The 27260-nt window shown below is 64.3% G+C and overlaps 1 protein-coding gene across 2 annotated transcripts; it reads right to left on the bottom strand.

Moving 5' to 3' along the window:
• Nucleotides 1-493: 493 nt before the first annotated feature.
• Nucleotides 494-26033, bottom strand: TRPM4 (transient receptor potential cation channel subfamily M member 4). 2 transcript variants are annotated; one of them, XM_054015049.1, is made up of 25 exons: nucleotides 25879-26033; nucleotides 25424-25491; nucleotides 24847-25024; nucleotides 24542-24722; nucleotides 23735-23901; nucleotides 23335-23512; nucleotides 17088-17152; nucleotides 16727-16909; nucleotides 16293-16392; nucleotides 15757-15872; nucleotides 15195-15524; nucleotides 14167-14295; nucleotides 13898-14027; nucleotides 13289-13434; nucleotides 13059-13171; nucleotides 8612-8710; nucleotides 5150-5509; nucleotides 4398-4530; nucleotides 4026-4200; nucleotides 3614-3782; nucleotides 2853-3031; nucleotides 2051-2183; nucleotides 1749-1821; nucleotides 1407-1503; nucleotides 494-981 (listed from the first exon to the last, which is right to left on the bottom strand). In XM_054015049.1, the coding sequence occupies exons 1-25, from the start codon at nucleotides 25903-25905 to the stop codon at nucleotides 977-979; spliced, it is 3534 nt and encodes a 1177-aa protein (XP_053871024.1). In that variant the 5' UTR covers nucleotides 25906-26033; the 3' UTR covers nucleotides 494-976. The 2 variants fall into 2 exon arrangements, with proteins under 2 accessions (XP_053871024.1, XP_053871025.1); XM_054015050.1 differs by lacking the exons at nucleotides 23335-23512; nucleotides 23735-23901; nucleotides 24542-24722; ... (1 more) ...; nucleotides 25424-25491; nucleotides 25879-26033 and adding an exon at nucleotides 19176-20163.
• Between the last annotated feature and the right edge of the window lie 1227 nt (nucleotides 26034-27260).

The following is a 27260-nucleotide window of genomic DNA, read 5'->3' as shown; positions in this document are numbered from 1 at the left end:
GTGGCCCTGCCCAGTTTAGGGGGCAGGTCTAGGGGTCCAGTATTTAGGTGGCAGCTTTGGGGGTGTTGATTTGGGGGGGCAGGTCTAGGGGTGCCTGTTGTGGGGAAAGGGGCAGACAACTCTTCCTACTCCTGGATGGAAATGTAGGGGGACGGGGAGTTGGTCCTGGAGAGGACCGCCCCCCCCCCCCCCCCCGCCCATCCATGCATATTCGGACTCCTGGGTTCCTGGCCCTGGGGGGGGGGAGGGACACACACACATTCCTCCTTAGTCCCTCTGCTGTGTGCAGGGGAGGGGCATGGAACCCTAGATGGGGAGGGGGGTCCCCATGTATCCCCCTGCAATGTCCCTGATACCCCACCCCACTCAACCTGAGCTGGCCCGTTCCCCACCTCCACCTCCCCTCCCTCCCTGCCCCCATTTCCCCCCAAATCCCCTCCATGCCCCCCCAGTTCTCCCCACAATCCCTCCCCACCCCGGCTCTCACTTTCCACAATGATCCATTTTTATTTAATAGAATAACAATAATTAATGTAACAAATTAACTAAGAGCAAACTTAAGATTTCTCTCCCGCACCCCCCAAGAGTCTGTGGCATCCGGACACCTGGGTACACAGCAGGGGTCTCCTGAACTCCAGCCCCCCAGGACAGTCCATGGTGCCCGGATGCCTGGGTTCACAGCAGTGGATGTCGTAGACTCCAGCCCCCCAGGACAGTCTGTGGTGCCCGGACGCCTGGGTTCACAGCGGGGTGTGGGGGGGAGTCTATGGTGCCCGGACGCCTGGGTTTGCAGCGGTGGGTGTCGTAGACTCCAGCCCCCCCGGAAAGTCTGTGGTGCCCGGACGCCTGGGTTCGCAGCGGTGGGTGTCGGAGACTCCAGCCCCCCAGGAAAGTCTGTGGTGACGGACGCCTGGGTTCACAGCTGGGTGTCCATTCTCCGCAGCCAATGTCCTCGCTCGCTGGGGTGTGGGGGGGGTCAGTCTGGGGGGGACAGACAGATCAGGACAGGCAGCTGTAATGCCAGGGCAAGCCGGGGGGGGCGCAGCCACCAGCCAGCCCCAGTGTAAGGGGGGGGGAATTAACTCCTTCATTACCCCCCGTCCCCAGTGGGCTCTGGCCTGTTTTTCGGGGAAGGGGGTGGAATCCTGGAGCTCCATGTGGGGGGAGGACAGCTGGGGGGGCTCCAGCATCGGGGGAGGGGCCCCATAAGGACTATTGGGGGGAGAGAAGGAGCGATTGGGGGTCAAGGGAAAGGGGTTCCCATGGGGAGAGTGGGGGCAGTGCAGGGGGGAGGGAGGGGGCACCCTATGGGGGGGAGCCCAGGGCAATGGGGGTGGTTAGTGGTGGGGAGCAGAGGGAACTAGGGGTGATACAAAGACAGGGGTGTGGATGGGGGGGTCACTCACCCTTTTTGAGCCTGGGGGGGGCGGGGCGGTTCTTCCCCAGGTCGCTCTGAGCCAGGGTGTCCATCATCCAGCAGAGGGCGCTGGTGCACTTCTCCATCTGAGGGGGGAGCGGGGCAGGCGCTGAGGACCCCGCAGCCCCTCCCCCCAGGTTTCCCCCCCCCCCCCGCCTCAGCCATCCCCTCCTTCCTTTGGACCCCTCAGCCCCCCTCTGGCACCCCCATTGGCTCTCCTGACCCCCCCACATGACCCCTCCTGATCCCCCACCCTGCCTCTGCCATCCCCCCAAGATACCCCCGTCTTTGTACCCCACATGTCCCCCCATCTCCTGCCCCCCCCTCATACCTGAGTCTCCAGGGTCTTCAGCCGTCGCTCCTGCTCCCGGACCTCGGCCAATTGCTTCAAGGCCTGGTCAACCCTGAGGGGGGAAGGAGCCAGGGGTTCACTTGGGGGGCCCCCAATTCACCCCCTGATCCCCAGGTGCCCCCCCAACTCCAATGCTCCCCCTCCCTGTGCCCCCACCTCTCCATACTCACCTCACCCCCCACAGACTCACTGCTCCCTCCCTGAACCCCCGACCCCCCTACTCACCCCACCTCCTCCCCCCTGCACCCCCATACACCCCTCTTCTCCAGGGCCCCCCTCACTTCTGAGACGTCCGCCGGAGCCGCTCGGTGTCGCTGTCGCGTTTCTGGCGGCCCAGGGCTACCAGGTGATTCTCCTTCTGCACGGCCTCCCAGGTGAGCAGCCGGGCGTCCTGCTCCGGGGGCAGGTCCCGAGCTGGGGACCCAGGCGTCCGGGGGAATGGGGAGGGGAAAGGAAGACACTTGAAAAGCAGGCGGGGGGGCACCAGGATTTGGGGGGCGGCAATTCTGCGGCGGGGGGTCCTTCCGCACTCCGGGTCTTCGGCACCAATTCTGCGGCGGGTCCTTCACTCGCTCCGGGACCCGCCGCCGAAGTGCCCTGAAGACCAGGAGCGCGGAAGGACACCCCCCCCCCGCCGCAGAATTGCCGACGACGACCAGGACCACGGCAGGACCCCCGCCTAGGGCGCCAAAAACCCTGGCGCCGCTCCTGGGTGGGGAGAGGGGCGGGGGCCAGGTCCAGCCCCACATCAACTTGGTGACCCCTGCCCAGCCCTGCTCCCCACCCCCCTGGATCTGCCCCCCGCACTACCGCTCTACTCCCTCCCCCACCCCTGAAAAGAGCAACCCTCAGATCTGCCTCCCCTTCCCCCCTCACCGCTCCCCAGCACTGCCCCTGGTCCTGCCCCACCCCTGCAAGGAGCGACCCCCAGATCTGCCCCCCCAGCCCTTGTCCCTGCCCCCAGAGCACTGCCCCTGGTCCTGCCCCACCCCTGCAAGGAGTGACCCCAAGATCTGCCCCCCCAGCCCTTGTCCCTGCCCCCCAGAGCACTGCCCCTGGTCGAGGCCCCCCCCAGCCACTCACCGAAGTGACGGCTCTTGGCAGAGCCCCCCCGGGCCCGGTAGCGCAGCAGCTGGCGCACGTGGCTGATGATGATGAAGGGGGGGGCCAGCGCTGGCCGGTTGTGGTACTCCAGGATCAGGCTGTAACGCTGCGACTTCCAGTAGGTGTCGCTGTTGCCCTGCACCTTGGCAAAGGTGTAACTGGGGGGGGGAGGGGGCTGTCAGACAGGCGGGGGGCAAAGGGACAGCCCCACCCCCACCAGGTCCTCGCACGCTCATCAGCTCGCCCCTCTGCACACGCTAGTGCACCGGGGTCTTGCACACTTAGTAGTGCATCCTCTGTGTGTGCTAATACACTGGGGCCTTGCACGCTCATCATCTGACCCTCTGCATGTGCTAGTGCACTGGGGCCTAGCACATTCATCAGCTCCCCCTCTGCATGCACTAGTGCACCAGGGCCTCACATGCAGGTCAGTTCTGCCTCTGCACATGTGCGTGCCTTGGAACCTTGCACGCTCGTCAGCTCACCCTCTGCACATGCTAGTGCACCAGGGCCTTGCACACTCCTCATCTCCCCCTCCACACTCACTTGTGCACTGGGGCCTTGCACACTCATCAACTCTCCATCCACCTGTTCTAGTGCACTGGCACATCAACTCACTATTCACTCATTCTTCTTGCACTAGTGCCCGGCGCTTCCCATGCTCGCCACACACACTCATGCACCCTGCCCCTTGCATGCTCACCGCTCACCGCTCACCATGGGGCCCTGCCGGGCGGTACCTGAACATGGCGATGAGCAGGTTGAGAAGCAGGATGTTGGCGACGAGGAGGAAGATGACGAGGAGAACCAGCACCAGCCAGTTGGCGTAGGTGTTCGTGCAGGGCTCGGCTTCCTCCATCAGGATCGCCACCGGGTCGTCCGTGCAGTTCGACGCCGCGATCAACGCCGCTGGGTGGGGGGGTGAGATCCGTCAGCCAGACCATCCCCTGCTGTGGGGCCAGATCGGAGCCAGCGCCCCCTAGAGGGGAAAAGCCCCGTGCCCCATTCCCGGCCCCCCTGAGCCAGCCAGTCCCTGCCCTGGGGCCGGGTGGCAGCAGGTGCCCCTTAGAGGGGACAGGCCCCTGCCCCCTTCCCCACCCCCCTGAGCCAGCCAGTCCCCGCCCCGGGGCCAGGGGGAGCCGCGCCCCACACCATCGATCTCGTTGAGCGGGATCTGGCCGAAGATCTGCAGGTAGGGCCGGTAGAAGACGCGGCGGAAGATCCAGGCCAGGCGCTGGTCACTGGGGTGCAGCAGCCCCTCGGTCGTCACCCCGTAGGCCACCAGCCAGACGGCCAGGAAGAAGAGGAAGAGGAAGACGTCCTTCATCTGTTGAGGGGGGGGGAGGATGAGCCCCTGGGATGGGACCCCCCAACCCCCGCCTGGTCAGAGCCCCTTCACTGCCCCCCATAACCCACATGATCACCCCATATCCCCCTCCTGGTCAGAGCCCTCCACTGTCCCCCTCAACACAAGAATCCCCTCAAACCCCACCCAGCCCCCCCCTTTTCCATCCCTCCGCTCACCATCTTGCCCACGATGATCATCTTGGGGCCCAGTTGCTTGTTGACGGCGAAGATGTGGATGAGACGCAGGGTGAAGACCATGAAGTCCAGGCAGAGCACGGTGCGCCCCGACGCGTAGGTCCTGGGGAACATCCTAGGGGGGGGGAGTGAGGTGAGGGGGGGTCCAATCCCCCAGCACAGCCGGGAGCTGCCCCCAATCCCCTCCCCAAAGCACAGCCAGGGACCCCGGCTCAGTCGGGGGGTGATTCTGGGCCGAGGAGGGGATGGGTCAGGGGGTCCCCAACCCGCTCCCCACTCACAGCTGGGGCCGTGAGATGTGACTCTGTGCTGGGGGGGGCAGGGAGCCATAGCTGGTGGGGTGGGGGCAAAGGAAGGGGGGCAGCGGCACCGGGCCCGGGCAGAGGGCATGGGGGGATGGGAGGCTGTGGGTGCCGTGCCCAGGCAGGGGGGACGGAGGGACGTGAAGTTGGGGCCACGCCCAGGCAGGGGGGATGGAGGGACGGGAAGCTGGGGGCATTGTGCCCAGGCAGGGGGGCCGTGAAGCTGGGGGCACCATGCCCAGGCAGGGGGGATAGAAGGATGGAGGCTGGGGGCACCATGCCCAGGCAGGGCAGACGGAGGGACGTGAGGCTGGGGGTGCCAGGGGCTGAGGGCACCGTACCCAGGCATGTGGGGACAGGAGGCTGGGGCCACGCCCAGGCATGCAGGGATGGGAGTCTGGGGGCCACGCCCAGGCGCGCCGGGGGTCTCACCGGCAGACGGCCCCCAGCAGGAAGAGCCCCAGGGCGGTCAGGTCGAACTGGTTCCAGGGGTCCTGCAGGTAGGCGCGGACGTGCTGGGCCAGCGCCCGGCGCCCGGTGAAGCAGCCCTGCCGCAGCTCCTCGCACAGCAGGGTGAAGACCCAGGCGTAGAGCAGCACCTCAGAGGCGCGGGGGCCGTCGGGCGGGGGGGGCGCGAAGTCCAGCAGCAGCACGTAGGAGAAGAGCAGAAGGAAGAGCAGGTACATCACCACGTTGCCCAGGAAGGCCGTTGCCGGAGCCCCCCAGAACCGGCGCCAGCGCCAGAGCCAAGCCCGGCCCGGCCGCGGGGGGGAGCTCAGCGAGGACACCGACCTGCGGGGAGCGGGGTCAGATCTCAGCACGCGGGGGGTGTCTGGCTTGTGGGGGGTCAGATCTCAGCACGCGGGGGGTCTCTGGCTTGGTGGGGGGGTCAGATCTCAGCACGCGGGGGGTGTCTGGCTTGTGGGGGGTCAGATCTCAGCACGCAGGGGGTGTCTGGCTTGTGGGGGGTCAGATCTCAGCACGCGGGGGGTCTCTGGCTTGGTGGGGGGGTCAGATCTCAGCACGCGGGGGGTGTCTGGCTTGTGGGGGGTCATATCTCAGCACGCGGGGGGTGTCTGGCTTGGTGGGGGGGTCATATCTCAGCACGCGGGGGGTGTCTGGCTTGTGGGGGGGTCAGATCTCAGCACGCGGGGGGTGTCTGGCTTGGTGGGGGGGTCAGATCTCAGCACGCGGGGGGTGTCTGGCTTGTGGGGGGTCAGATCTCAGCACGCGGGGGGTGTCTGGCTTGGTGGGGGGGTCAGATCTCAGCACGCGGGGGGTGTCTGGCTTGTGGGGGGGTCAGATCTCAGCACGCGGGGGGTGTCTGGCTTGTGGGGGGTCAGATCTCAGCACGCGGGGGGTGTCTGGCTTGTGGGGGGGTCAGATCTCAGCACGCGGGGGGTGTCTGGCTTGTGGGGGGGTCAGATCTCAGCACACGGGGGGTGTCTGGCTTGTGGAGGGTCAGATCTCAGCATGCGGGGGTGTCTGGCTTGGGGGGGGTCAGATCTCAGCATTGGGGCAGGCACAGCCATGGGGGTCTCTGACTGGTGCAGGGGAGGGGTTAGATCTCAGCATGGGGGGGGGGTTCAGCCGGGGGGGGGGTTCAGCCGGGGGGGGTGTCTCTGAGTTGCAAGGTGGGGAGGTCAGATCTTAGCATGAGGGGGGTGACACCCTGGCACCCCAATATTCACCACGGTCATAGAATGAGGATGTGTTTTGCGCCAAGTCGGCCGTGTGAGGTTGTGACGAAGTGGGGGATTTTCTTGTTTTTTCCTTGGGTTTCCAATGGTTTGCACGCCGAGGGGGTGGGACTCAGTGTCCCTGGGTGTTGCTGGTTTAACGAGGGGAGGGGAGAGGGAGTTTGTGGGTACACAGGACCGGAGAGGGAACTTGGGACCCCAGCCGATGGCCTGGAGAATGGACACCCCAGCGGCTGGTGACCCGGAGACCCAGCTCAGGAGTTGCAGCCGGTTCTGGCCAGTGGGGGGACAATGGGCTGCGGAGAGAGGACCCCGGTGACCGGACCAGCCGGTTCCAGCCAGAGGGGCCAGAGGACGGAAGAGGGGAGAGGAGGCCCAGGTGACCCTGTTTCCCTGGAGAGAAGACAATGGACAGAGGCGGGGCTGGGGCCGGGGATCTCAGATACCCAGCTGGGAGCAGGGGGGCTCTGGGCTGGAGAGGGGGAGCAGGCAGAGCCCACCTGGGTGCAGGGGAGACTGGGATGTGCTGGGCTGAGGGAGGCCAGGCCTGAGGCCCTGAGAGTTTCCTGTGCTGGGTTCAACTCTCAATAAACCCTCCTGTGTTACGCTGGCTGAGAGTCGCTCCGGGCTAGAGAACAGGTGTCATGGAGTTTGGGGGAGTCAGGGCCCTGCACCCCCGGCTTCCTGCGATTCACCGGGACTCTCAGGCAGCCAGTAACACAGAAGGTTTATTTAGCCGACAGAAACACAGTTCAAGGCAGGTCTTGCAGGTACAGACCACAGGACCCCCTCAGTCAGGTCCATCTTGGGGGGCCAGGGGAGGCCAGGAGATCTGTCTGGCCTCCCCTCCATTCCCCCAGCCAGCTCCAAACTGAAAACTCTCCAGCCCCTCCTCTGCCTTTGTCTCTTTCCCGGGGCCAGGAGCTCACCTGATCTCTTTGTTTTTTAACATCTTTGGTTGGCAACTTTGCAGGGGAGGGGCCCAGGCCATCAGTTGCCAGGAGACAGGCCATCACACTGGCCCCCCTAGGGCTCTGCAACAATCACACCCCCCCTCCAGACACTCGAGAAATGCATAGGGGAAACTGAGGCACCCACACAGTATTCAGAGAAAACATTAAGAACAGTCCCACTTCGTCACAACAGGGTGGCACTATTCCCTCTGGGAGTGGAGGCCCAGGGGGTCTGGAGCGAGTGGATTCCCCAGAGGGGCCCCACGGCAGAGACAGACGTGCTAAGGCTCAGAGAGGTGCGGCTCCAGGAGGTGGAGGGGCCTGACCCCTGAGAGAGAGTGGACCCCCAAGAAGGGCTGTCTCACTGAAGGGCGTTTCCCCTATGGACCGCACGGGGCCAAGAGTGGGCACAATCTGAGAGTCCATAACAACAGTATCATCTCGATCTGCTGGACACGAATATCTCGTTGGCTGGTAGGTGCTACAGTCGCATGGGAAGTTATGAAGTTTGCTAAGTGTGACGACGTGGGAATGTTCTTAGTGTTTTCTCTGAATACTGGGTGTGTGCCTCAGTTTCCCCTATGCAGTTCTCAAGTATCTAGGTGGGGGGAAAGGGGTGTGTGATTGTTGCAGAGCCCGAGAGGGCCAGTGTGATGCCCGACACCCTGTCTCCTGGCAACTGATGGCCTGGGCCCCTCCCCTGCAAGGTGCCAACTGAAGGTGTTGGAGAACAAAGAGATCAGGTGCCTCCTGGCCCGGGAAAAAGACAAAGGCCAGAGGAGGGGCTGGGGGTGGGTGGGTGTCAGTTTGGAACTGGCTGGGGAAATGGACCTACCCCCCAAGATGGACCAGACTGAGGGGTCCTGGTCTCTGTACCCACAAGCTCTGTTTTGGGCTGTTCCTGTCGGCTAATAAACCGTCTGTGTTCCCGGCTGGCTGAGAGTCACGTCTGACTGCGGAGTTGGGGGGCAGGACCCTCTGGCTTCCCAGAATCCCACCCCCTGGATGGACTCGCTGCGGGAGGCGCACGGGGGGACGGGGATGCTGAATGCTCCGGGCTCAGCCCCAGGACAGTGGATTCTGACTTGCAGGGGGGGCTAGATGTGGGGGGCAGGATGGAGGGGGGATGACCTTGCAGAGGGCTCTGATCTGGGAGGGGGCAGGTTCAGGGCCCCTTAGCACCATGGGATGCAATGTATGGGGCACGCTGCCCGCCCCCCCCCGCAGGCTGCCCCCCTTACCCCGTCAGGACCTCCTCCATGGGGCATTTCCCGTCAGTGTCCAGGTTCTCCAGCTCCAGGCTGTGGGGCTTCTCCTGCTCCAGATCCTCCTCCATCGCCCTGGGGGGTGGGAGAGGGGGAGAGGGAGACTGAGTTTGGGTCCCCGGTGCTGCGAGCTTTCCCCCAACAGTGCCCCAGCCGGGGTCACCGATGCTGCGAGCTTCCCCCCAGCAGTGCCCCCTGTCACGGAGTATTGGGGGACTCAGGGCCCTGCACCCCCGGCTTCCTGCGATTCACCATGACTCTCAGCCAACCAGTAAAGCAGAAGGTTTATTTGGATGACAGGAATACAGTCCAAGACAGGTCTTGCAGGCACAGACAACAGGGCCCCCCCTCAGTTAGGTCCAGCTTGGGGTCCCAGGGCATGCCAGCCCACCCCCCTTTGGGGGGTCAGAGCCATCCCTGCCTCCCAGCCATCTCTCCAGCCTCCTTCCAGCACTCTGCCTTCAGCGACCCCTCCCACAGCCTTTGTTCAGTTTCCCGGGCTAAGGAGTCGCCTCGCCTTCAACCCCTTCCTGGGTTCTCATGTTACACACTCAGGTATGCGCCCTCGGGCAGATCCCATCCTGCAATGCAGACTATCCCAGCACACTCCCCTGTCAGCATTCACAGACCACAGTGAGAACAGGCCCAGTTCGTCACATCTCTCCCCCCTTCGAGACCGAACTGAGCAGGGTCACTTTAGCCAGTGACCCGGGGAAGTTCGAACCTACCCCCGTTCCCATGGATGCCCCCGCATCCCTCCCATTCCTTGGTGAGAATTACACCAGGCCCCTCCAGTTTCACGCCCCCCCCTTAGGTCGGGGGTGCTTGATGGCATTCGCAGTTCGCATGTGGGAAGGTTTATGTGGCCTGCGCCCTTTTCCCACCCCCATACCTCTGGGGCTCCAACTGGGCTGTGGTCTTCTCCCAGCGCTCCAGTCTGGAGGTCTGTGCTTTGGGCTCTCTTGGTTTAGAGCCGCCCTTTTTACCTTGGCCACCCTCCGGAAAGGCTCCTCTATGCTGGGCAAGGGTCCTAAAGCTGTTTTCCCCTTGTCCCAGGCCTTCCTCCCCCTCTGACAGGGGTCACAGGATCCGCAGTACTGTCGGACAGTAACAAAGACCCCAGGCCAGTAAAAGCTCCGTAGCAGCCTCTGCTGGGTACGCCAGGTTCCCCGGTGCCCTGAGAGGGGAATGTCATGGGCCCGGCACAGCAGCTGGCGGCGATACTTCTGGGGTACCACCAGCTGCCTCCTGATCCCCCCTGACTCCATTTTCCCTGGGGGAGCCCATTCTCGGTACAGGAACCCCTTCTCCCACAGGAATCTTTTCCGGCCACCTCGTCCCATGGTCTGTACCGCATTGAGGTCGGCCAGGTCCCTTATCTTCCGCAAGGAGGGATCTCTCCGTAACTCGGGCTGGAACTCAGCAGCTGGGACGGGGATGGCCACCTGCTCTTTCTCGCCCGCTGGGTCCGAAGCTGCAGCCTCCCTGGGCGTTCCCTCCCCACCAGGTTAGGGTCCCGCGCCTCAGGCAAGGCACCCCCCCCAAGGCCAGGGCACAGTGCCCCTCGCCGGCTCTGACCGCGGGTCACAACTAAGGCGGTCTGGGAGCTGCTGGGCCAGTCCTCTAGGTCCCCCCCCATCAACACCTCAGTGGGCAAATGGTGGTGCACTCCCACGTCCTTGGGGCCCTCCTTGGCCCCCCATTTCAGGTGTACCCTCGCTACGGGAACCTTGAATGGGGTCCCGCCCACCCCGGTCAGGGTCAGGAAGGTGTTGGGCACCACCCGATCTGGGGCCACCACCTCGGGCCGGGCCAGTGTCACCTCTGCGCCCGTGTCCCAGTAACCATAAACTTCCTTCCCATCCACCTCCAGGGGAACAAGGCACTCGCTCCGCAGGGACAGCCCCGCGCCAACCCTGTAAACGGAGAACTTTGAATCCGGAGCATCTGGCCCCCCAGAGAAGCTAGCCTGGGGCTCTCCTCCCTCCTTAGCAGGTGGTACCCTGCCAGGCCCCCTTCCCTGGGAATGCTGCCTCTCGCCGGGCTGGGTCTCTACCCAGTCAACCCTCTGTGGGTTCGGCCTGCTCAGTCTGTCCCTGAGCCTGGGGCACTGGGCCCGTATGTGGCCCTTTTGGCCACAGTGGTAGCAGCCCATGTCCCATGGGTCCCCTTGAGTGGGTCGGATGGTCCTGATGCCGGATGTTCCCCTCTGATGGGGTTTTTCTGTATTTTCCCACGGGGAGGTCCCATGGTGACTCTCTCTCTGCGTTGTGGTGGGATTGCTCCTTTGGGACTCCTCCCTTTTATCTCCTGACCGGCTCTTTACAAACTCATCAGCCAGCTGCCCGGCGTGTCGCGGGTTCTCTGGCTTTCTGTCCACCAACCACAGCCTCAGGTCAGATGGGCACCGCTCATACAGTTGCTCCAGTACCAGCAGTTTGACCAGGTCCTCCTTCGTCTGGGCCCCATCAGCCCACTTGCTGGCGTATCCTTCCATGCGGGCGGCTAGTTGTAGATATGAGATCTCAGGGGTTTTATCCTGACTCCGGAACCTTTCCCGGTACATCTCAGGAGTCAGCCCAAACTCTCGTAGCAGGGCCTTTTTGAATAGTTCGTAGTCCCCTTTCTCTGCCTCTTCCAGTTGGCGGTACAATGCCACGGCTTTGGGGTCCAGTAAGGGGGTAAGGACCCGGAGTCTGTCCGCGGGATCAACCCGGTGCAGCTCGCAGGCTGTCTCAAAGGCCTCCAGGAAGTCATCCATGTCCTCCCCCTCCTTGTATGGGGCCATGATGCACTTATCAAAGCTCCGTGCAGTCCTGGGTCCCCCCTCACTCACCGCAGCCGGGGGTTCGCTGCCCCTCAGTCTCGCCAGTTCCAGTTCATGCTGACGCTGTCTCTCATTCTCCTGTCTCTGTCTCTCATTCTCCTCCCGTTCCTGCTGACGCTCTCTCTCTTCACGCTGATGCTGTCTCTCTTTCTCCTCCCGTTCACGCTGATGCTGTCTCTCTTTCTCCTCCCGTTCACGCTGATGCTGTCTCTCTTTCTCCTCCCGTTCATGCTGACGCTGTCTCTCTTCATGCTGTCTCTGTTGTTCACGATCCTCCAGCTCCCTCAGTTTTAGCTCTTTCTCCCATTCCAGCCAATTCCGCTCCCCGGATGCCGAACCTCGCCGGGAGGATCCTCTGCTGGCCGGCGAGCTTCGCCGGGGGGACCCCCTGCTGGCCGGGGGGGTCACGGCGCCTTTGGTATTTGCTGGGCTCCTCCCCACCCTTCCCCTAGGCATAGGAAGGAGGGGCCTCGGGAAGCCCTCAGCAGCCGGCTGACCACTCCCAGCTGGGACAGACACTGGTGCCTGCGCTGCATTTGCCAGGCTGCTTCCCTGAGACACAGGGATCAGTTCATTCGCGCGATCTTCCGCCTCCAGCTGGGCAATGAGCTGTTCTTTGGTGAGCCTCCCAATGCGCAGCCGCCTCTGCTTGCACAGCTCCACCAGGTCGCTCTTAAGCCGCTTGGCATACATCTTCCTGCTGGCCACTCACCGGCCTGTGTGCTCACAGCTCCCCACAGTTCCCAGGGGGACCCCTAGTGTGCCAGCCCTTCTCGAGGTCACCACCTCTCTGCCAGGGTCGAGCTGCAGACTCCTCCGCCCCTGGGACCACTCGCTGCGATCCCCCCGGGGGACCCTGTTACTGCAAAAGTCCTTCTCGCTGGTCACACACTCCCAGGGGTAATAACCGTCTCTCTCCCACTTTTCAGCAGGCCTGGTCCCCGTCAATCCCCCTTCGTTTTACTGCTCCCCAGTCACTTACTGCAGGAAGCGCCGTCCACGGGGTGCAGTAGATCCCACCGCTACCACCAGTTGTCACGGAGTATTGGGGGACTCAGGGCCCTGCACCCCCGGCTTCCTGCGATTCACCATGACTCTCAGCCAACCAGTAAAGCAGAAGGTTTATTTGGATGACAGGAATACAGTCCAAGACAGGTCTTGCAGGCACAGACAACAGGGCCCCCCTCAGTTAGGTCCAGCTTGGGGTCCCAGGGCATGCCAGCCCACCCCCCTTTGGGGGGTCAGAGCCATCCCTGCCTCCCAGCCATCTCTCCAGCCTCCTTCCAGCCTGCTTCCAGCACTCTCCTCCAGCGACCCCTCCCACCGCCTTTGTTCAGTTTCCCGGGCTAAGGAGTCGCCTCGCCTTCAACCCCTTCCTGGGTTCTCATGTTACACACTCAGGTATGCGCCCTCGGGCAGATCCCATCCTACAATGCAGACTATCCTAGTCACACTCCCCTGTCAGCATTCACAGACCACCGTGAGAACAGGCCCAGTTCGTCACACCCCCAAACTGGGGACCTCGGTGCTGTGAGCTTCCCCCCAGCAGTGCCCCCTTATGTAGTTGACCCCCTCCCCAGGGCCCCCGGCACCCACCTGAAGGTGATGAGGTGGGTGAAGATGAGGGGGGGGCAGAAGAAGGTGAGGAGGAGTTTCCAGACGGGCGTGGACCTTTCCATCTCGCCCCACCAGTTCTGGGTCAGCAGCGCCTGTGGGCACCGGGGGGGGAGGGGTCACTTCTCATCCCTCCCCCAGGTTCCCCCTCCAATTCTTCTTCCTCCCCCCGTACCCTCCCACACTCGCCCCCCCTCGTACCCCTCCCGTACCTGCACCCCGTCGTGGGCGAAGAAGCACCGGGCCTCGGCCAGCCAGGCGAGCTGCAGGCAGGTGGCGCCGCCCCAGAGGCGGGAGCGACGCACGAGGAGCTGGGAGGCCCGTGACTCGCAGTTCCCGTAGCACTCGCCGAACACGCCTGGGGGGCGGGGGGGGGGTTAATGCTGACGCCCCCGGGATCTCCCAGCCCCCCCGGCTACCCCCGGCACCCCCAGCCCCCCGGAACTCCCAGTACCGCCCCCTGCACCCCCAGTATTGCCCCCTGCACCCCATCCCCCAGTACCACTCCCTGCACCCCTGTACCACCCCCTGCACCCCCATCCCCCGTACTGCCCTCTGCACCTCCATCCCCCTGTACCACCGTACTGCCCCTTGCACCCCCAGTACCACCCCCTGCACCCACATCCCCCATGCCACTCCCTGCACCCCTGTACTGCCCCCTGCACCCCATCCCCTGTACTGCCCTCTGAACCCCCATCTCCCTGTACCACCATACTGCCCCCTGTACCCCCATCCCCCTGTATGGCCCCCTGAACTCCCATTCCCCCGTGCCACTCCCTGAACCCTCACCCTGCCCTGCCCTCCGTCTCTGCTCCCCTCACCGATGGCCAGGGTCTCGAACTTCATGGCCAGCTCCTTCATGTCCGCCGCCTCCTGCGCGTCCGACTCTAGGTGGGAGAGTTCCCGCAGGATCCGCGCCCCCACCAGCGCCCCTCCCACCGCGTCCGGGGCCTGTGGGGGACGAGGTTAGAGAGAGACACCCCCCGGAGACCCCCAGATCCATGCCCCCACCAGTGCCTCCCCCCCGCCCTGTTCCCCCTTCCCCCGGGGGTCTCCCCCACCAGCTCCTCGCCCCCCGGATCCCCCTCACCATCTCCCAGCAGTACGTGGCCATCTCGCCCCGGTTGAGCAGCACGGCCCAGATGAAGAGGTCGGCCCAGGGGTTTCGGGTGCGCTGGCCATGGTAGGGGGAGCCCCCGTCCGGCAGGGGACCCTTCTTCTGGAAGGGGGAGGAAAGGGGGGAGGGTCAGAGCCATGTGGATGGGGAGACCCCTGCTGGCAACCCCCCATCTTCCTCCACCTCCCCCTGAAACCCTCAGGGTCCCATCCTGGCCTCCTGCCCCTTATGGTTCCCCCCCCACATACCCCTGCCCCATTGTGCCCCCATCTCATTGCATCCACATACCCCAGCCCCCTGTGACGAAGTAGGGTTTTATTCGTCTCGTTATGTTGCATGTGAGTCTTACTGCCCTACACAAACACTGTGTGTGCCTCAGTTTCCCTGTGTGCTGCACCAATACCCAAAACCAGGGTCTCCCCCGCCCCAAGAGGGACCAGACTGAGGGGTCCTGGTCTCTGTACCCACAAGCTCTGGTTTGGGCTGTTCCTGTCAGCTAATAAACCTTCTGTGTTCCCGGCCGGCTGAGAGTCACGTCTGACTGCGGAGTTTGGGGGCAGGGCCCTCTGACTCCCCCAGGACCCCCCCCCGGGCGGACTCGCTGCGGGAGGCGCACGGGGGGACGGGGATGCTGAATGTTCCGGGCTCAGCCCCAGGAAGGTGAAGCCGTGTGAGCTCCTTGCCCGGGGACAGTCTGCTCCGAGAGACGAGGCTCCCCCCGAGTCCTGCCTGGCTTCGTAGGGAGCAGTTCAGAGCGTCACCCCGTGACTCTGGGACACCCCATCATACCTCAGCCCCCTTGGGTCCCTGACCCGCCCCCACCAAGTAAACCGGCCCCCGTGTACCCCCTCCTCCCATGTCCCTGGCCAGCCCCCCACATACCCCAGGCCCCCTGTACACCCCCTCCTCCCACTTCCCTGCCCCCTTGCCCCCTGGCCGGCCCCCCAGGCCCTCCATGCTCCTGTCCTCCCATGTCCCTGCCCCCCTTGGCCCCCACATACCCCAGCCCCCTTGGAGTCCAGGGGGCGCAGCCCGGCGTAGAAGGGGGCGCAGACGTCGCCCAGCAGTTCACGGAGCAGACGGGCCACCTGGGTCAGGGGGCAGTCAGGGGGGCGCTCCACGGGCTGGTAGTGGGGGGGCTCGGCCCCCCCCTGGCGCCGCTCCAGCAGCTGGTGCAGCAGCGAGGCCTCGGGGACCTCCCGGTACAGCTCCGCCAGGCGCCCCCAAGTCAGGAACTCGCCCAGGTCCAGCCCGTTCTCCACGAACAGACGCACCAGGGCCGGGCGGTCCCCCAGCAGCGCGTCCCGCATGGGCTCCTCCAGCTGTGGGGGCTGTGGGGCGGTGGGGAGAGAACCCAGGTTAGTACCTGCCCTGTGAGCACCAGCCCCCCCCAGGAGCCCCCCGAGTGTCCCCTCTGACTCTGTGCTGGCTCCCCACCTCCCCTTTCCACTCCCCATGGGGGTCCCTCCTCCCCCTGCCCCCCAGAGCTCCCCTCTGCTCCTCCCCTGGGGTCCCCCCTCCCCCTGCTCCTCCCTCCGGGGTCCCCTCCCTGCCCCCCCTCACCTCCCACTGGATGTCTCCACGGAAGAGCTCGGAGCTGGCGATGTCCACACGGTTCCAGGCCACAGCCAGACGCAGCTCATCCAGGTACTGGGTGGCCTCACCAGTCAGGTGACCGCCTGTGGAGGGGCAGGTGGTGGGGGATGGCTGTGATAGCTGTGTGACTCAGTTTCCCCACCCAGGCAGCTTGGGGAACCAGAGGGGGGATGGCTGGGGTAGCTGTGTGACTCGGTTTCCCGAGCCAGGCAGCCTGGGGGTGGTGGGGAGGGCTCAGCCCAAAGACAGGCCGTGTCAATGCGTATTGAATGCGTCTATATGGGCCGATCCACGCTGAATCCGGGCTGGGGTCTCTGGTGTGACGGGCCGACCCGGGGGGCTCCCCCTCCCCCAGACCAGGAGGACAGTTGCCGGGGGGGTGCAGACAGCCCCATAACTGTGATGACTCGGGGGGCGGGGCAGGAGGCCGGCAGCGGGGGAGGGGGGAGATCCCAGGGGAAAGAGCATGGGGGGACTCCATGGGGGGCTGGGGGGGGTCTCACCTCTGACCAGGGCTTTGAGCAGCACCGTCTCAAACTCCTCCAGCCCCTCCTCGTCTGAATAGACAGTGACCAGGTCCCGCAGCGCCAGGATCTGCTCCACCTGTGGGGGGCAGGTCCGACACCCCGTGACCCCCCTGAACCTCTGCACCCCTTCCCCGCAGCACGAGGATCCACTCCACCTAGGGGTACAGGTCTGACACCCCATGACCCCCCCAAAATCCTGCAGCCCCCTCCCCGCAGCACCAGGATCCCCTCCACCTTGGGGGGCAGGCCTAACACCCCATGACCCCCCCGAAATCCTGCACCCCCCCTCCCGCAGCACCATGCTCTGTTCCATCCTGAATGCCTGGGTCCCCTTGTAGGGGGCTGAGGGGTCAGTCCCTTGAGCTCCGCCCCCTCCCCGGACACCTGGGTCCCCGCGGGGGGTGTGGTACCTGCTTGGCCAGGCCTGGCACGTCGGCGGGCGGGAAGCGTCCCTGCAGCTTCTCCTGGATCAGCGCCTGGCTCACCTGGTCCGGCTGCGCGTCCTGCAGGATCTGGGCCAGGCAGTCGGCTGCCCCCCCGGAACCCCCCACCAGCAGGCAGGGGATGTTCGCCTCGGCGGCCTCCCGCACGCGCTGGAGTGGGGAGAGGGGGGTCAGTGGAGGGGCAGGGTGTTTCCCTCCCCCTCCACAGACATCAAACCCCCCATGTCCCTCTCCCACACCCTGACCCCCCATCCCCCGCGTCCCCCCTCCACCCCCCCATGCCCATCCCCTCCCCCGGACTCCCAGCCCCCCGCAGTCCCCCCCTTACCGTGACCATGGAGGCATCGCCCCCGATGACCATGACCAGCACGGGAATCTCGATGCTGCCGGTTCCTGCAAGACAAGGGCGGGGGGGGGGGGGTCAGTGCCGGGGTGGCCGGAGGAGTGGGGGGGTGACGATGCAGCCCCAGGGAATAGCCAAAAACTAGTGTGTCGGCAAAGGCTAGTCTAGTGGGTGGAGCCCCGGGCCTGGGACCAGGACACCTGGGTTCTCTCCCCACTGCTTGGCCCAGGACCAGGACGACTGGGTTCTCTCCCCATCCCTGGGACCAGGACACCTGGGTTCTCTCCCCACTGCTCGGCCCGGGACCAGGACGACTGGGTTCTCTCCCCACCCCTGGGACCAGGACACGGGTTCTCTCTGTGTGAAGGAGACCATGACCAGCTCAGGGGATCTTGCGCCGGGGAGGGAATGGGGCAGCCTGAGGGGGGACACTCAGAACTTAGGGGGCGAGAGGAAGGGGGAACCAGGAATAACGGGGGGTGGGGGGGAGGGCAGATGTGGTTAAGGGCACAGGAAAGGCTACTAACCCTGGTAACCATGGCTGTGGTGTGTATGTAACCGTGGTAGCCATGGTGGTGGTGGTGTGTGTGTGTGTGTGTGTGTGTGTGTGTGTGACGGAGCAGGGAGCAGGGCAGATTTGACCTGGGAATGTTGCAGGGGGGTTGCAGTGGGGATGTGGGACTTCCCTTGAAGGAAGCTACCTGAGCTGTAACCTGAGCCAGGAACGGGGGTGGGGAGAATTAACACCTTCTGCCCGGGAGACTGAACAAAGGAGAGGAGGAGCGGGAGGAGTTGGGAGTTAGTTTCGGTTGGGGCTGGGTGGTGCAACGCAGGGAACCCCAGGCTGGGGTCCAAGCTCCCTGAACCTCCCCGAGGGACCTAATTGAGGGGGTCTGGTCGTACCTACACGCTCTGCTTGAGACTGTGTTCCTGTCCTTAAATAAACCTTCTGCTTTACTGGCTGGCTGAGAGTCGCAGTGAATCTCGGGAAGAGGGGTGCAGGGCCCTAACTCCCCCACAATCCGCAACAGTGTGTGTGTGTAAAACCAGGGTAACCCTGGTGAGGGGGAGTAACCATGGTAACCTGGCCAGGGAGTAACCAGGATAACCTGGCCAGGGGGCTGGGGGGTAACCGTGTAACTGGGCCGGGGAATGTGGCCATGGTAACAGGGCCAGGGTGTGTTTGGCCGTGGCAACTAGGCCGGGGGATAACCGTGGTAAGCTGGCTCGGGGATAACCTGGCCGGGGTGTGTGACCATGATAACCAGCCGGGGGTGTGGTGGGGTAGCCACGCCGGGGACTAAACATGGTAACCAGGCTGGAGGATAACTCTGGTAACCTGGCCAGGGATGTGTGACCGTGGTGATCGGGACGGGGGTGTCACGGAGTATTGGGGAACTCAGGGCCCTGCACCCCCGACTTCCTGCGATTCACCATGACTCTCAGCCAGCCAGTAAAGCAGAAGGTTTATTTGGATGATAGGAATACAGTCCAAGACAGGTCTTGCAGGCACAGACAACAGGGCCCCCCCTCAGTTAGGTCCATCTTGGGGTCCCCGGGCATCCCAGCCCAGCCCCCCTTGGGAGGTCAGAGCCATCCCTGCCTCCCAGCCATCTCTCCAGCCTCCTTCCAGCACTCTGCCTTCAGCGACCCCTCCCACAGCCTTTGTTCAGTTTCCCGGGCTAAGGAGTCGCCTCCCCTTCAACCCCTTCCTGGGTTCTCATGTTACACACTCAGGTATGCGCCCTCGGGCAGATCCCATCCTGCAATGCAGACTATCCCAGCACACTCCCCTGTCAGCATTCACAGACCACCGTGAGAACAGGCCCAGTTCGTCACATCTCTCCCCCCTTCGAGACCGAACTGAGCAGGGTCACTTTAGCCAGTGACCTGGGGAAGTTCGAACCTACCCCCGTTCCCATGGATGCCCCCGCATCCCTCCCATTCCTTGGTGAGAATTACACCAGGCCCCTCCAGTTCCACGCCCCCCCTTAGGTCGGGGGTGCTTGATGGCACTCGCAGTTCGCATGTGGGAAGGTTTATGCGGCCTGCGCCCTTTTCCCACCCCCATACCTCTGGGGCTCCAACTGGGCTGTGGTCTTCTCCCAGCGCTCCAGTCTGGAGGTCTGTGCTTTGGGCTCTCTTGGTTTAGAGCCGCCCTTTTAACCTTGGCCACCCTCCGGAAAGGCTCCTCTATGCTGGGCAAGGGTCCTAAAGCTGTTTTCCCCTTGTCCCAGGCCTTCCTCCCCCTCTGACAGGGGTCACAGGATCCGCAGTACTGTCGGACAGTAGCAAAGACCCCAGGCCAGTAAAAGCTCCGTAGCAGCCTCTGCTGGGTACGCCAGGTTCCCTGGTGCCCTGCGAGGGGAATGTCATGGGCCCGGCACAGCAGCTGGCGGCGATACTTCTGGGGTACCACCAGCTGCCTCCTGATCCCCCCTGACTCCATTTTCCCTGGGGGAGCCCATTCTCGGTACAGGAACCCCTTCTCCCATAGGAATCCTTTCCGGCCACCTCGTCCCATGGTCTGTACCGCATTGAGGTCGGCCAGGTCCCTTATCTTCCGCAAGGAGGGATCTCTCTGCAACTCGGCCTGGAACTCAGCAGCTGGGACGGGGATGGCCACCTGCTCTTTCTCACCCGCTGGGTCCGAAGCTGCAGCCTCCCTGAGCCGCGTCCCTGGGCGTTCCCTCCCCACCAGGTTAGGGTCCCGCGCCTCAGGCAAGGCACCCCCCCCAAGGCCAGGGCACAGTGCCCCTCGCCGGCTCTGACCGCGGGTCACAACTAAGGCGGTCTGGGGGCTGCTGGGCCAGTCCTCTAGGTCCCCCCCCATCAACACCTCAGTGGGCAAATGGTGGTGCACTCCCACGTCCTTGGGGCCCTCCTTGGCCCCCCATTTCAGGTGTACCCTCGCTACGGGAACCTTGAATGGGGTCCCGCCCACCCCGGTCAGGGTCAGGAAGGTGTTGGGCACCACCCGATCTGGGGCCACCACCTCGGGCCGGGCCAGTGTCACCTCTGCGCCCGTGTCCCAGTAACCATAAACTTCCTTCCCATCCACCTCCAGGGGAACAAGGCACTCGCTCCGCAGGGACAGCCCCGCGCCAACCCTGTAAACGGAGAACTTTGAATCCGGAGCATCTGGCCCCCCAGAGAAGCTGGCCTGGGGCTCTCCTCCCTCCTTAGCAGGTGGTACTCTGCCAGCCCCCCTTCCCTGGGAATGCTGCCTCTCGCCGGGCTGGGTCTCTACCCAGTCAACCCTCTGTGGGTTCGGCCTGCTCAGTCTGTCCCTGAGCCTGGGGCACTGGGCCCGTATGTGGCCCTTTTGGCCACAGTGGTAGCAGCCCATGTCCCATGGGTCCCCTTGAGTGGGTCGGATGGTCCTGATGCCGGATGTTCCCCTCTGATGGGGTTTTTCTGTATTTTCCCACGGGGAGGTCCCATGGTGACTCTCTCTCTGCGTTGTGGTGGGATTGCTCCTTTGGGACTCCTCCCTGCCACCCCCTGACCGGCTCTTTACAAACTCATCAGCCAGCTGCCCGGCGTGTCGCGGGTTCTCTGGCTTTCTGTCCACCAACCACAGCCTCAGGTCAGATGGGCACCGCTCATACAGTTGCTCCAGTACCAGCAGTTTAATCAGGTCCTCCTTCGTCTGGGCCCCACCAGCCTACTTGCTGGCGTATCTTTCCATGCGGGCGGCTAGTTGCAGATATGAGATCTCAGGGGTTTTATCTTGACTCCGGAACCTTTCCCGGTACATCTCAGGAGTCAGCCCAAACTCTCGTAGCAGGGCCTTTTTGAATAGTTCGTAGTCCCCTTTCTCTGCCTCTCCCAGTTGGCGGTACAATGCCACGGATTTGGGGTCCAGTAAGGGGGTAAGGACCCGGAGTCTGTCCGCGGGCTCCACCCGGTGCAGCTCGCAGGCCGTCTCAAAGGCCTCCAGGAAGTCATCCATGTCCTCCCCCTCCTTGTATGGGGCCATGATGCACTTATCAAAGCTCCGTGCAGTCCTGGGTCCCCCCTCACTCACCGCAGCCAGGGGTTCGCTGCCCTTCAATCTCGCCAGTTCCAGGTCATGCTGACGCTGTCTCTCATTCTCCTGTCTCTGTCTCTCTTCATGCTGTCTCTGTCTCTCATTCTCCTCCCGTTCATGCTGTCTCTGTCTCTCTTCACGCTGATGCTGTCTCTCTTTCTCCTCCCGTTCACGCTGATGCTGTCTCTCTTTCTCCTCCCGTTCATGCTGACGCTGTCTCTCTTCATGCTGTCTCTGTTGTTCACGATCCTCCAGCTCCCTCAGTTTTAGCTCTTTCTCCCATTCCAGCCAATTCCGCTCCCCGGATGCCGAACGTCGCCGGGAGGATCCTCTGCTGGCCGGCGGGCTTCGCCGGGGGGACCCCCTGCTGGCCGGGGGGGTCACGGTGCCTTCGGTATTTGCTGGGCTCCTCCCCACCCTTCCCCTAGGCATAGGAAGGAGGGGTCTCGGGAAGCCCTCAGCAGCCGGCTGACCACTCCCAGCTGGGACAGACACTGGTGCCTGCGCTGCATTTGCCAGGCTGCTTCCCTGAGACACAGGGATCAGTTCATTCGCGCGATCTTCCGCCTCCAGCTGGGCAATGAGCTGTGCTTTGGTGAGCCTCCCAATGCGCAGCCGCCTCTGCTTGCACAGCTCCACCAGGTCGCTCTTAAGCCGCTTGGCATACATCTTCCTGCTGGCCACTCACCGGCCTGTGTGCTCACAGCTCCCCACAGTTCCCAGGGGGACCCCTAGTGTGCCAGCTCTTCTCGAGGTCACCGCCTCTCTGCCAGGGTCGAGCTGCAGACTCCTCCGCCCCTGGGACCACTCGCTGCGATCCCCCCGGGGGACCCTGTTACTGCAAAAGTCCTTCTCGCTGGTCACACACTCCCAGGGGTAATAACCGTCTCTCTCCCACTCTTCAGCCGGCCTGGTCCCCGTCAATCCCCCTTCGTTTTACTGCTCCCCAGTCACTTACTGCAGGAAGCGCCGTCCACGGGGTGCAGTAGATCCCACCGCTACCACCAGTTGTCACGGAGTATTGGGGAACTCAGGGCCCTGCACCCCCGACTTCCTGCGATTCACCATGACTCTCAGCCAGCCAGTAAAGCAGAAGGTTTATTTGGATGATAGGAATACAGTCCAAGACAGGTCTTGCAGGCACAGACAACAGGGCCCCCCTCAGTTAGGTCCAGCTTGGGGTCCCAGGGCATGCCAGCCCACCTCCCTTTGGGGGGTCAGAGCCATCTCTGCCCCCCAGCCATCTCTCCAGCCTCCTTCCAGCCTGCTTCCAGCACTCTCCTCCAGCGACCCCTCCCACAGCCTTTGTTCAGTTTCCTGGGCTAAGGAGTCGCCTCGCCTTCAACCCCTTCCTGGGTTCTCATGTTACACACTCAGGTATGTTCCCTCGGGCAGATCCCATCCTGCAATGCAGACTATCCCAGCACACTCCCCTGTCAGCATTCACAGACCACCGTGAGAACAGGCCCAGTTCGTCACAGGGGGTAACTGTGGTAACCGGGCCGTGGGTGTGTGACCGGGGTAACCGGGCTGGGGGTGTGTGACGGAGCAGGGCGTGGGGAGGAGTGGGGTGGATTGACCTGGGGATGTCGCAGGGGAGTTGTACTGGGACTGTCTGCCTGGGGGATGGGAGAGCAGGGGGTGACTTCACTTGAGGGGCGATACCTGAGCCTGGAGAGGGCTGGGGCCGGGTGACACCTTCTGCCCAGGAAAGTGGACAAAGGCTGGAGGAGGAGCCCGGGGGAGGCTGGGGGAGACGTCTGGAGGGGGTTTTAGTTTTGAGTGGGCTGGGGAAGAGGAGGGAGCCCCCAAGTTTGGGGTCTAAGCTCCCTGCCTCCCCCCCCAAGATGGACCTGACTGAGGGGTCCTGTTGTCTGTACCCACAAGCTCTGGTTTGGACTGTGTTCCTGTCGGCTAATAAACCTTCTGTTACCGGCCGGCTGAGAGTCCCGGTGAATCGCAGGAAACGGGGGGTGCAGGGCCCTGACTCCCCCACACTCCGTGACACGGGGTAACCATGGTAACCTGGCTAGGGGGTAACCTGGGGGTAAGCCAGGGATGTGGCAGGATAACCAGGCCAGGGGTGTTTGACCGGGGTAACCAGGCTGGGGGTGTGTGACTGTGGTAACTGGGCCCAGGGTAACCCGGCGAGGGTAACCCGGGTAACCAGGCTGGGGATAACCGGGCCGGGGTACTCACCGCCAGCGCCCACCCTCTGCTGGGCGATGTGTTTCTCCAGGTGGGCGCGGAAGCGGCTTTCGCCCCCCGGGCGCCCCCGGGAGCCGTCGTCCACCAGGAAGAAGAGCGAGTGGTTATTGTCCAGGGGGCGGGCGGTGCCCGCGGCGGGGACCCGGGCGTAGCGGGCAGGGAACGAGCCCTGGAGGGGGAGAGCGGGTGAGCCTGGTGACCGGCCAGACCCCCGCGAGACACACCCCAGCACCCAACCCAACCCCCCCAGAGCCCCCCCAGCCCCCAGCCCAGCCCAGCCCCCACAGAGACCCCTCCGTGGTACCCAGACTGGTGCCCCACCCAGGCCCCCCAGGAGAGCCCCCAGCGGCCCATGCGCTGCCTCCAGAGAGACGCCCCTCCCCGCCCGTACCTTGGGGTTGACGAGGGCCTCGCGGTTGGCGACGATTCCCCAGGGCGCGATGCCCATGGCCACCACGCGGGCACAGGGGCTGGTGCTGGCCGTGGCGTGGTCCCGGACGGCCTCCCCGACGTATCGCCCAATCCCGGCCTGCAGCCCCCCGGTCATGATCCATGCACCTGGGGGGTGGGGCAGGGACCGTGGCATAGGCTGAGAGTGTAACACGCCCCTCCCAGTGCCCCCCCAGCTCCCCCGTACTCCCATCTCCCCTCCCCCCGTGTCACACCCAGTTCCTGAATGAGACACGGGCACAGACTTAACCCAGCCCTCAGGCCTGGGGGCGTGTGTGTGCCGGCCCATGGCCACACCTGAGGGTGCAACGTCGCACTCGGCCACTGAGCGTGGTTGTGTGTGTGGGTGTCAGCGCCGAGTCCAGGCACCAGCGCATTCACCGGCGCAGCTGCCTCAGGACATGTGCACGGGGCAGGGCTTCCCCGCGAGTGGGCCAGGGCATGTCCTTTTGCACCCACACGTGTGAGAGCACAGAGCGCACCAGCATTTACACGGAGCACACCGGTGTTTGCTCGGAGCATGGCAGCGTTTGCACGAAGTGCAGCAGCATTTGCACGGAGCGTGCTGATGTTTGCACGGAGCATGGAGGCATTTGCACAGAGCGCGCCAGCGTTTGCATGGAGTATGGCAGTGTTTGCATGGTGCACACTGGCGTTTGCACAGAGCACACCAGCGTTTGCACACGTGAGTGCATTGCACACACAGCTTTCCATCGTTGCTCAGCCCAGGAGAGGGAGGGGGGCCCACCTGTGCTTTGTGCCGCCTTCACCAGCCCCTTACGCAGCAGGTCCCGGAGCCAGGCCCGGACGGGGGCCTCCCCGTCACCCCCGACGACCGACACCACCAGGTTGGGAGGGGAGATTTTCCAGTGTTCGGTCACCAGGTTGTAGGCGAGCTCAGGGTCCGAGGAGTCCGACAGGCGGATGAACTGGCCGGGGGCAGTGAGGAACAGGTCAGGTGGTGCCCCTCACTCCCGACACACAGCCCCTGGCCAGCCCCTCCCACCCCGCAGCTCCGCCGGTGCCCCTCACTCCCGACACGCAGCCCCTCACCTTGCTGGGTTTGCCACCAGCCCCCACGAACTCCAGCTCCCCAAAGGCGTCCGTGGGCCCCTCCGTGGTGTGCTGGGCCGAGTCCCATTTGCTGACGATGGCTGTGCCGAAGGCGTCTTCCACGGCCACAGAGACGTGCTCGGCCCGGGGGCTCCCGCACTGGCACTGAGGGGGGGCGCTGGGGAGGAGATGGGGGTCATGGGGGGGCTGAGGGTGGCACTGGAAGAGGGGGTGCAGGGGCAAGGTACAGGGTCACTGGGACACTGGGGGGAGCAGAGGGTCACTGTGGGGCAGAGGGGTCACAGGGGGCTGCACTGGAGGGACTGGGGAGGAGACAGGGTCATGGGGGTGCTGGGGGACACTGGGAGAAGAACCGGGGTACTGGGGGACAGGGTCACTGGGGGGAGGAAGGGGTCACTGTGGGGCAGAGGGGTCACAGGGGGGGCTGCTGCCTGTGATGAGACACCCCGGCCTGCACATGGCAATAATACCTGGGGTACGGGGGGGGGAGGGGCCCCTCGTGGGGCACTGGGGGAGCAGCCTCAGGGCATCCCCGATGGGGGGGGACCCCACTCACCCCGCGTCCCGTGGAGCCTCAATGTAGGTTGTGCAGGTTTTCTTCTTGAAGCGTTTGGGGATCCAGGCCTGGAGTGGGGGTGGTAGGAGCCAGGTCACGGTCTGAGAAAGGGGAACCCCCCCAAGTCCCTATCCCCAGAGCCCCCCCAATCCTGGAGAGGGGATCCTCAGAGTCCCCCCAGAGCCTGCCTAGAGAGGGACCACTCGGAGCCCCCCCACACCCCAGAGAGTGGACTCTCAGAGCCCCCCAACCTCCAGTGCTCCCCTAACCCCCAGAGCCCCCCCACCCTGAAGAGGGGACCCTCAGAACCCCCCACCCCTGGAGAAAGGGGACTGTCTCCTTCCCCCACAAGTGCACCCTACCCCCAGGAAGCTCGGTGTCTGGATGCCCCATGCTGCCCGCCCCGCCCCCTCCGGCTGGTGCCCGTCCCAGCCCTGGGGCAGAGGGCACCGTACCTGATCTCGCTGTTTGATGCTGCCCATGGTGCCAGGCTAGGCTGGGGCCGTCGGACCCGGTGCCCGCAGCGTCTGGCTGAGCAGGGCCCTGGAGCCCTGGGAACCCGGCGTCTCACCTGGCAAAGGTGAGTCCAACCCTCTCCGGCGCCGTGGCCCCACCCAGCCAGAAACCAGCCCGACCGGCTCCGAGACACCCACATGTGTGTGGAGCGGGTGGCCGGCTGCCAGGCCACCCCCAGTCAATCTGGAGTCACTGCTGACTCTGTAGTCAGCAGTGTCAGGGCGAGGTTCTGATCTCAGCTCCACCGGGGTCAATCCAGAATCACTCCTGTTTGCAATGGGGTCAGGACTGGATTCTGATCTCAGCACCTGGGGTCAATCCGGAGTCACGCCTCTTTGCAATGGGGTCAGGGCTGGATTCTGCTCTCCACATCCGGGGTCAATCTGGAGACACTCCTGTTTGCAATGGGGTCAGGGCCAGATTTTGCTCTCAGTGCCTGGGGTCAATCTGGAGTCACTCCTGTTTGCAATGGAGTCAGGACTGGATTCTGATCTCAGCTCCCTGAGGGAGGGGAGGGGGGGTTGTTCAATCTGGAGGGCCCCCTCCCCACCCTGCACTGGGGCAGGGCCGGCTCAGGCCACCTTGGAGGGGGGCCCCACCCTGGAGCAGAGTTCACAGCCAGGACGCCCTGAGCAAACAGCAGATGTATCCACACCACACCCTTTATCCTGGGAGGGGCAGAGAGGGAACCGGCCGGAGTGGGGGTGAAGTCTCTGAGCCAAGCCCCCCTGGGGGGGGGGAATCGGAAGCCCCCCTCCTGCCTCCCCCCACACTCTCCCAGGCACCAAACCCCTGTTTGCTTCCCCCCTAGTGTGAGGGTGGTTTGCATTAGTGTGTCCCCTCAAAGCTGGGCCCCTCCCCCGCAGGATATTGCATTTATGGGGGGGCTGCCTATGGGGGCCCCTAAAGTCTCCCCACCCCAGCAGCTGTGTCTCCTACATAGGAGCTTCATAACAGAGAGACTGGGAGCCCGGACTCCTGGGTTCTGCCCTGGCTCGGAAGGGGAGTGGGGTCTAGTGGCTAGAGCAGATTGGGGACTGGGGGGCTGGGAGCCAGGACTCCTGGGTTCTCTCCCTGGCTCTGGGAAGAGAGTGGGATCTAGTGGTTACAGCGGGAGGGGCTGGGAGCCAGGACTCCTGGGTTCTCTCCCTGGCTCTGGGAGGAGAGCGAGGGCTGGGAGAGAAGGTGGGGGTCATGCGTGGGGCATTCAGTGCCCGGCTGGCCCAGCCCCCTGGATGGATGCCCGTGGCTGGGAATGGGACACCCGACTTGGCCCCCCGCCCGGCAGCCGGGTATTTATAGACACGCTCTCCCCGCCCCC

The sequence above is a fragment of the Malaclemys terrapin genome (genome assembly GCF_027887155.1).
Source record: "Malaclemys terrapin pileata isolate rMalTer1 chromosome 20 unlocalized genomic scaffold, rMalTer1.hap1 SUPER_20_unloc_3, whole genome shotgun sequence".
NCBI lineage: Eukaryota > Metazoa > Chordata > Testudines > Emydidae > Malaclemys > Malaclemys terrapin.
This window is presented reverse-complemented; position numbering and strand designations above follow the sequence as displayed.

Bases quoted from the DNA above. Each gene is read 5' to 3' on its own strand.
- TRPM4 (XM_054015049.1), bottom strand. From the start codon at position 25,905: ATGGGCAGCATCAAACAGCGAGATCAG. The intron at 25,025-25,423 runs GTGAGTGGGGTC...TCTCCTCCCCAG, and splicing joins GAGGCTCCACGGGACGCGGG to CGCCCCCCCTCAGTGCCAGT. The intron at 15,873-16,292 runs GTGAGACCCCCC...GCCCCTCCACAG, and splicing joins GCTCAAAGCCCTGGTCAGAG to GCGGTCACCTGACTGGTGAG.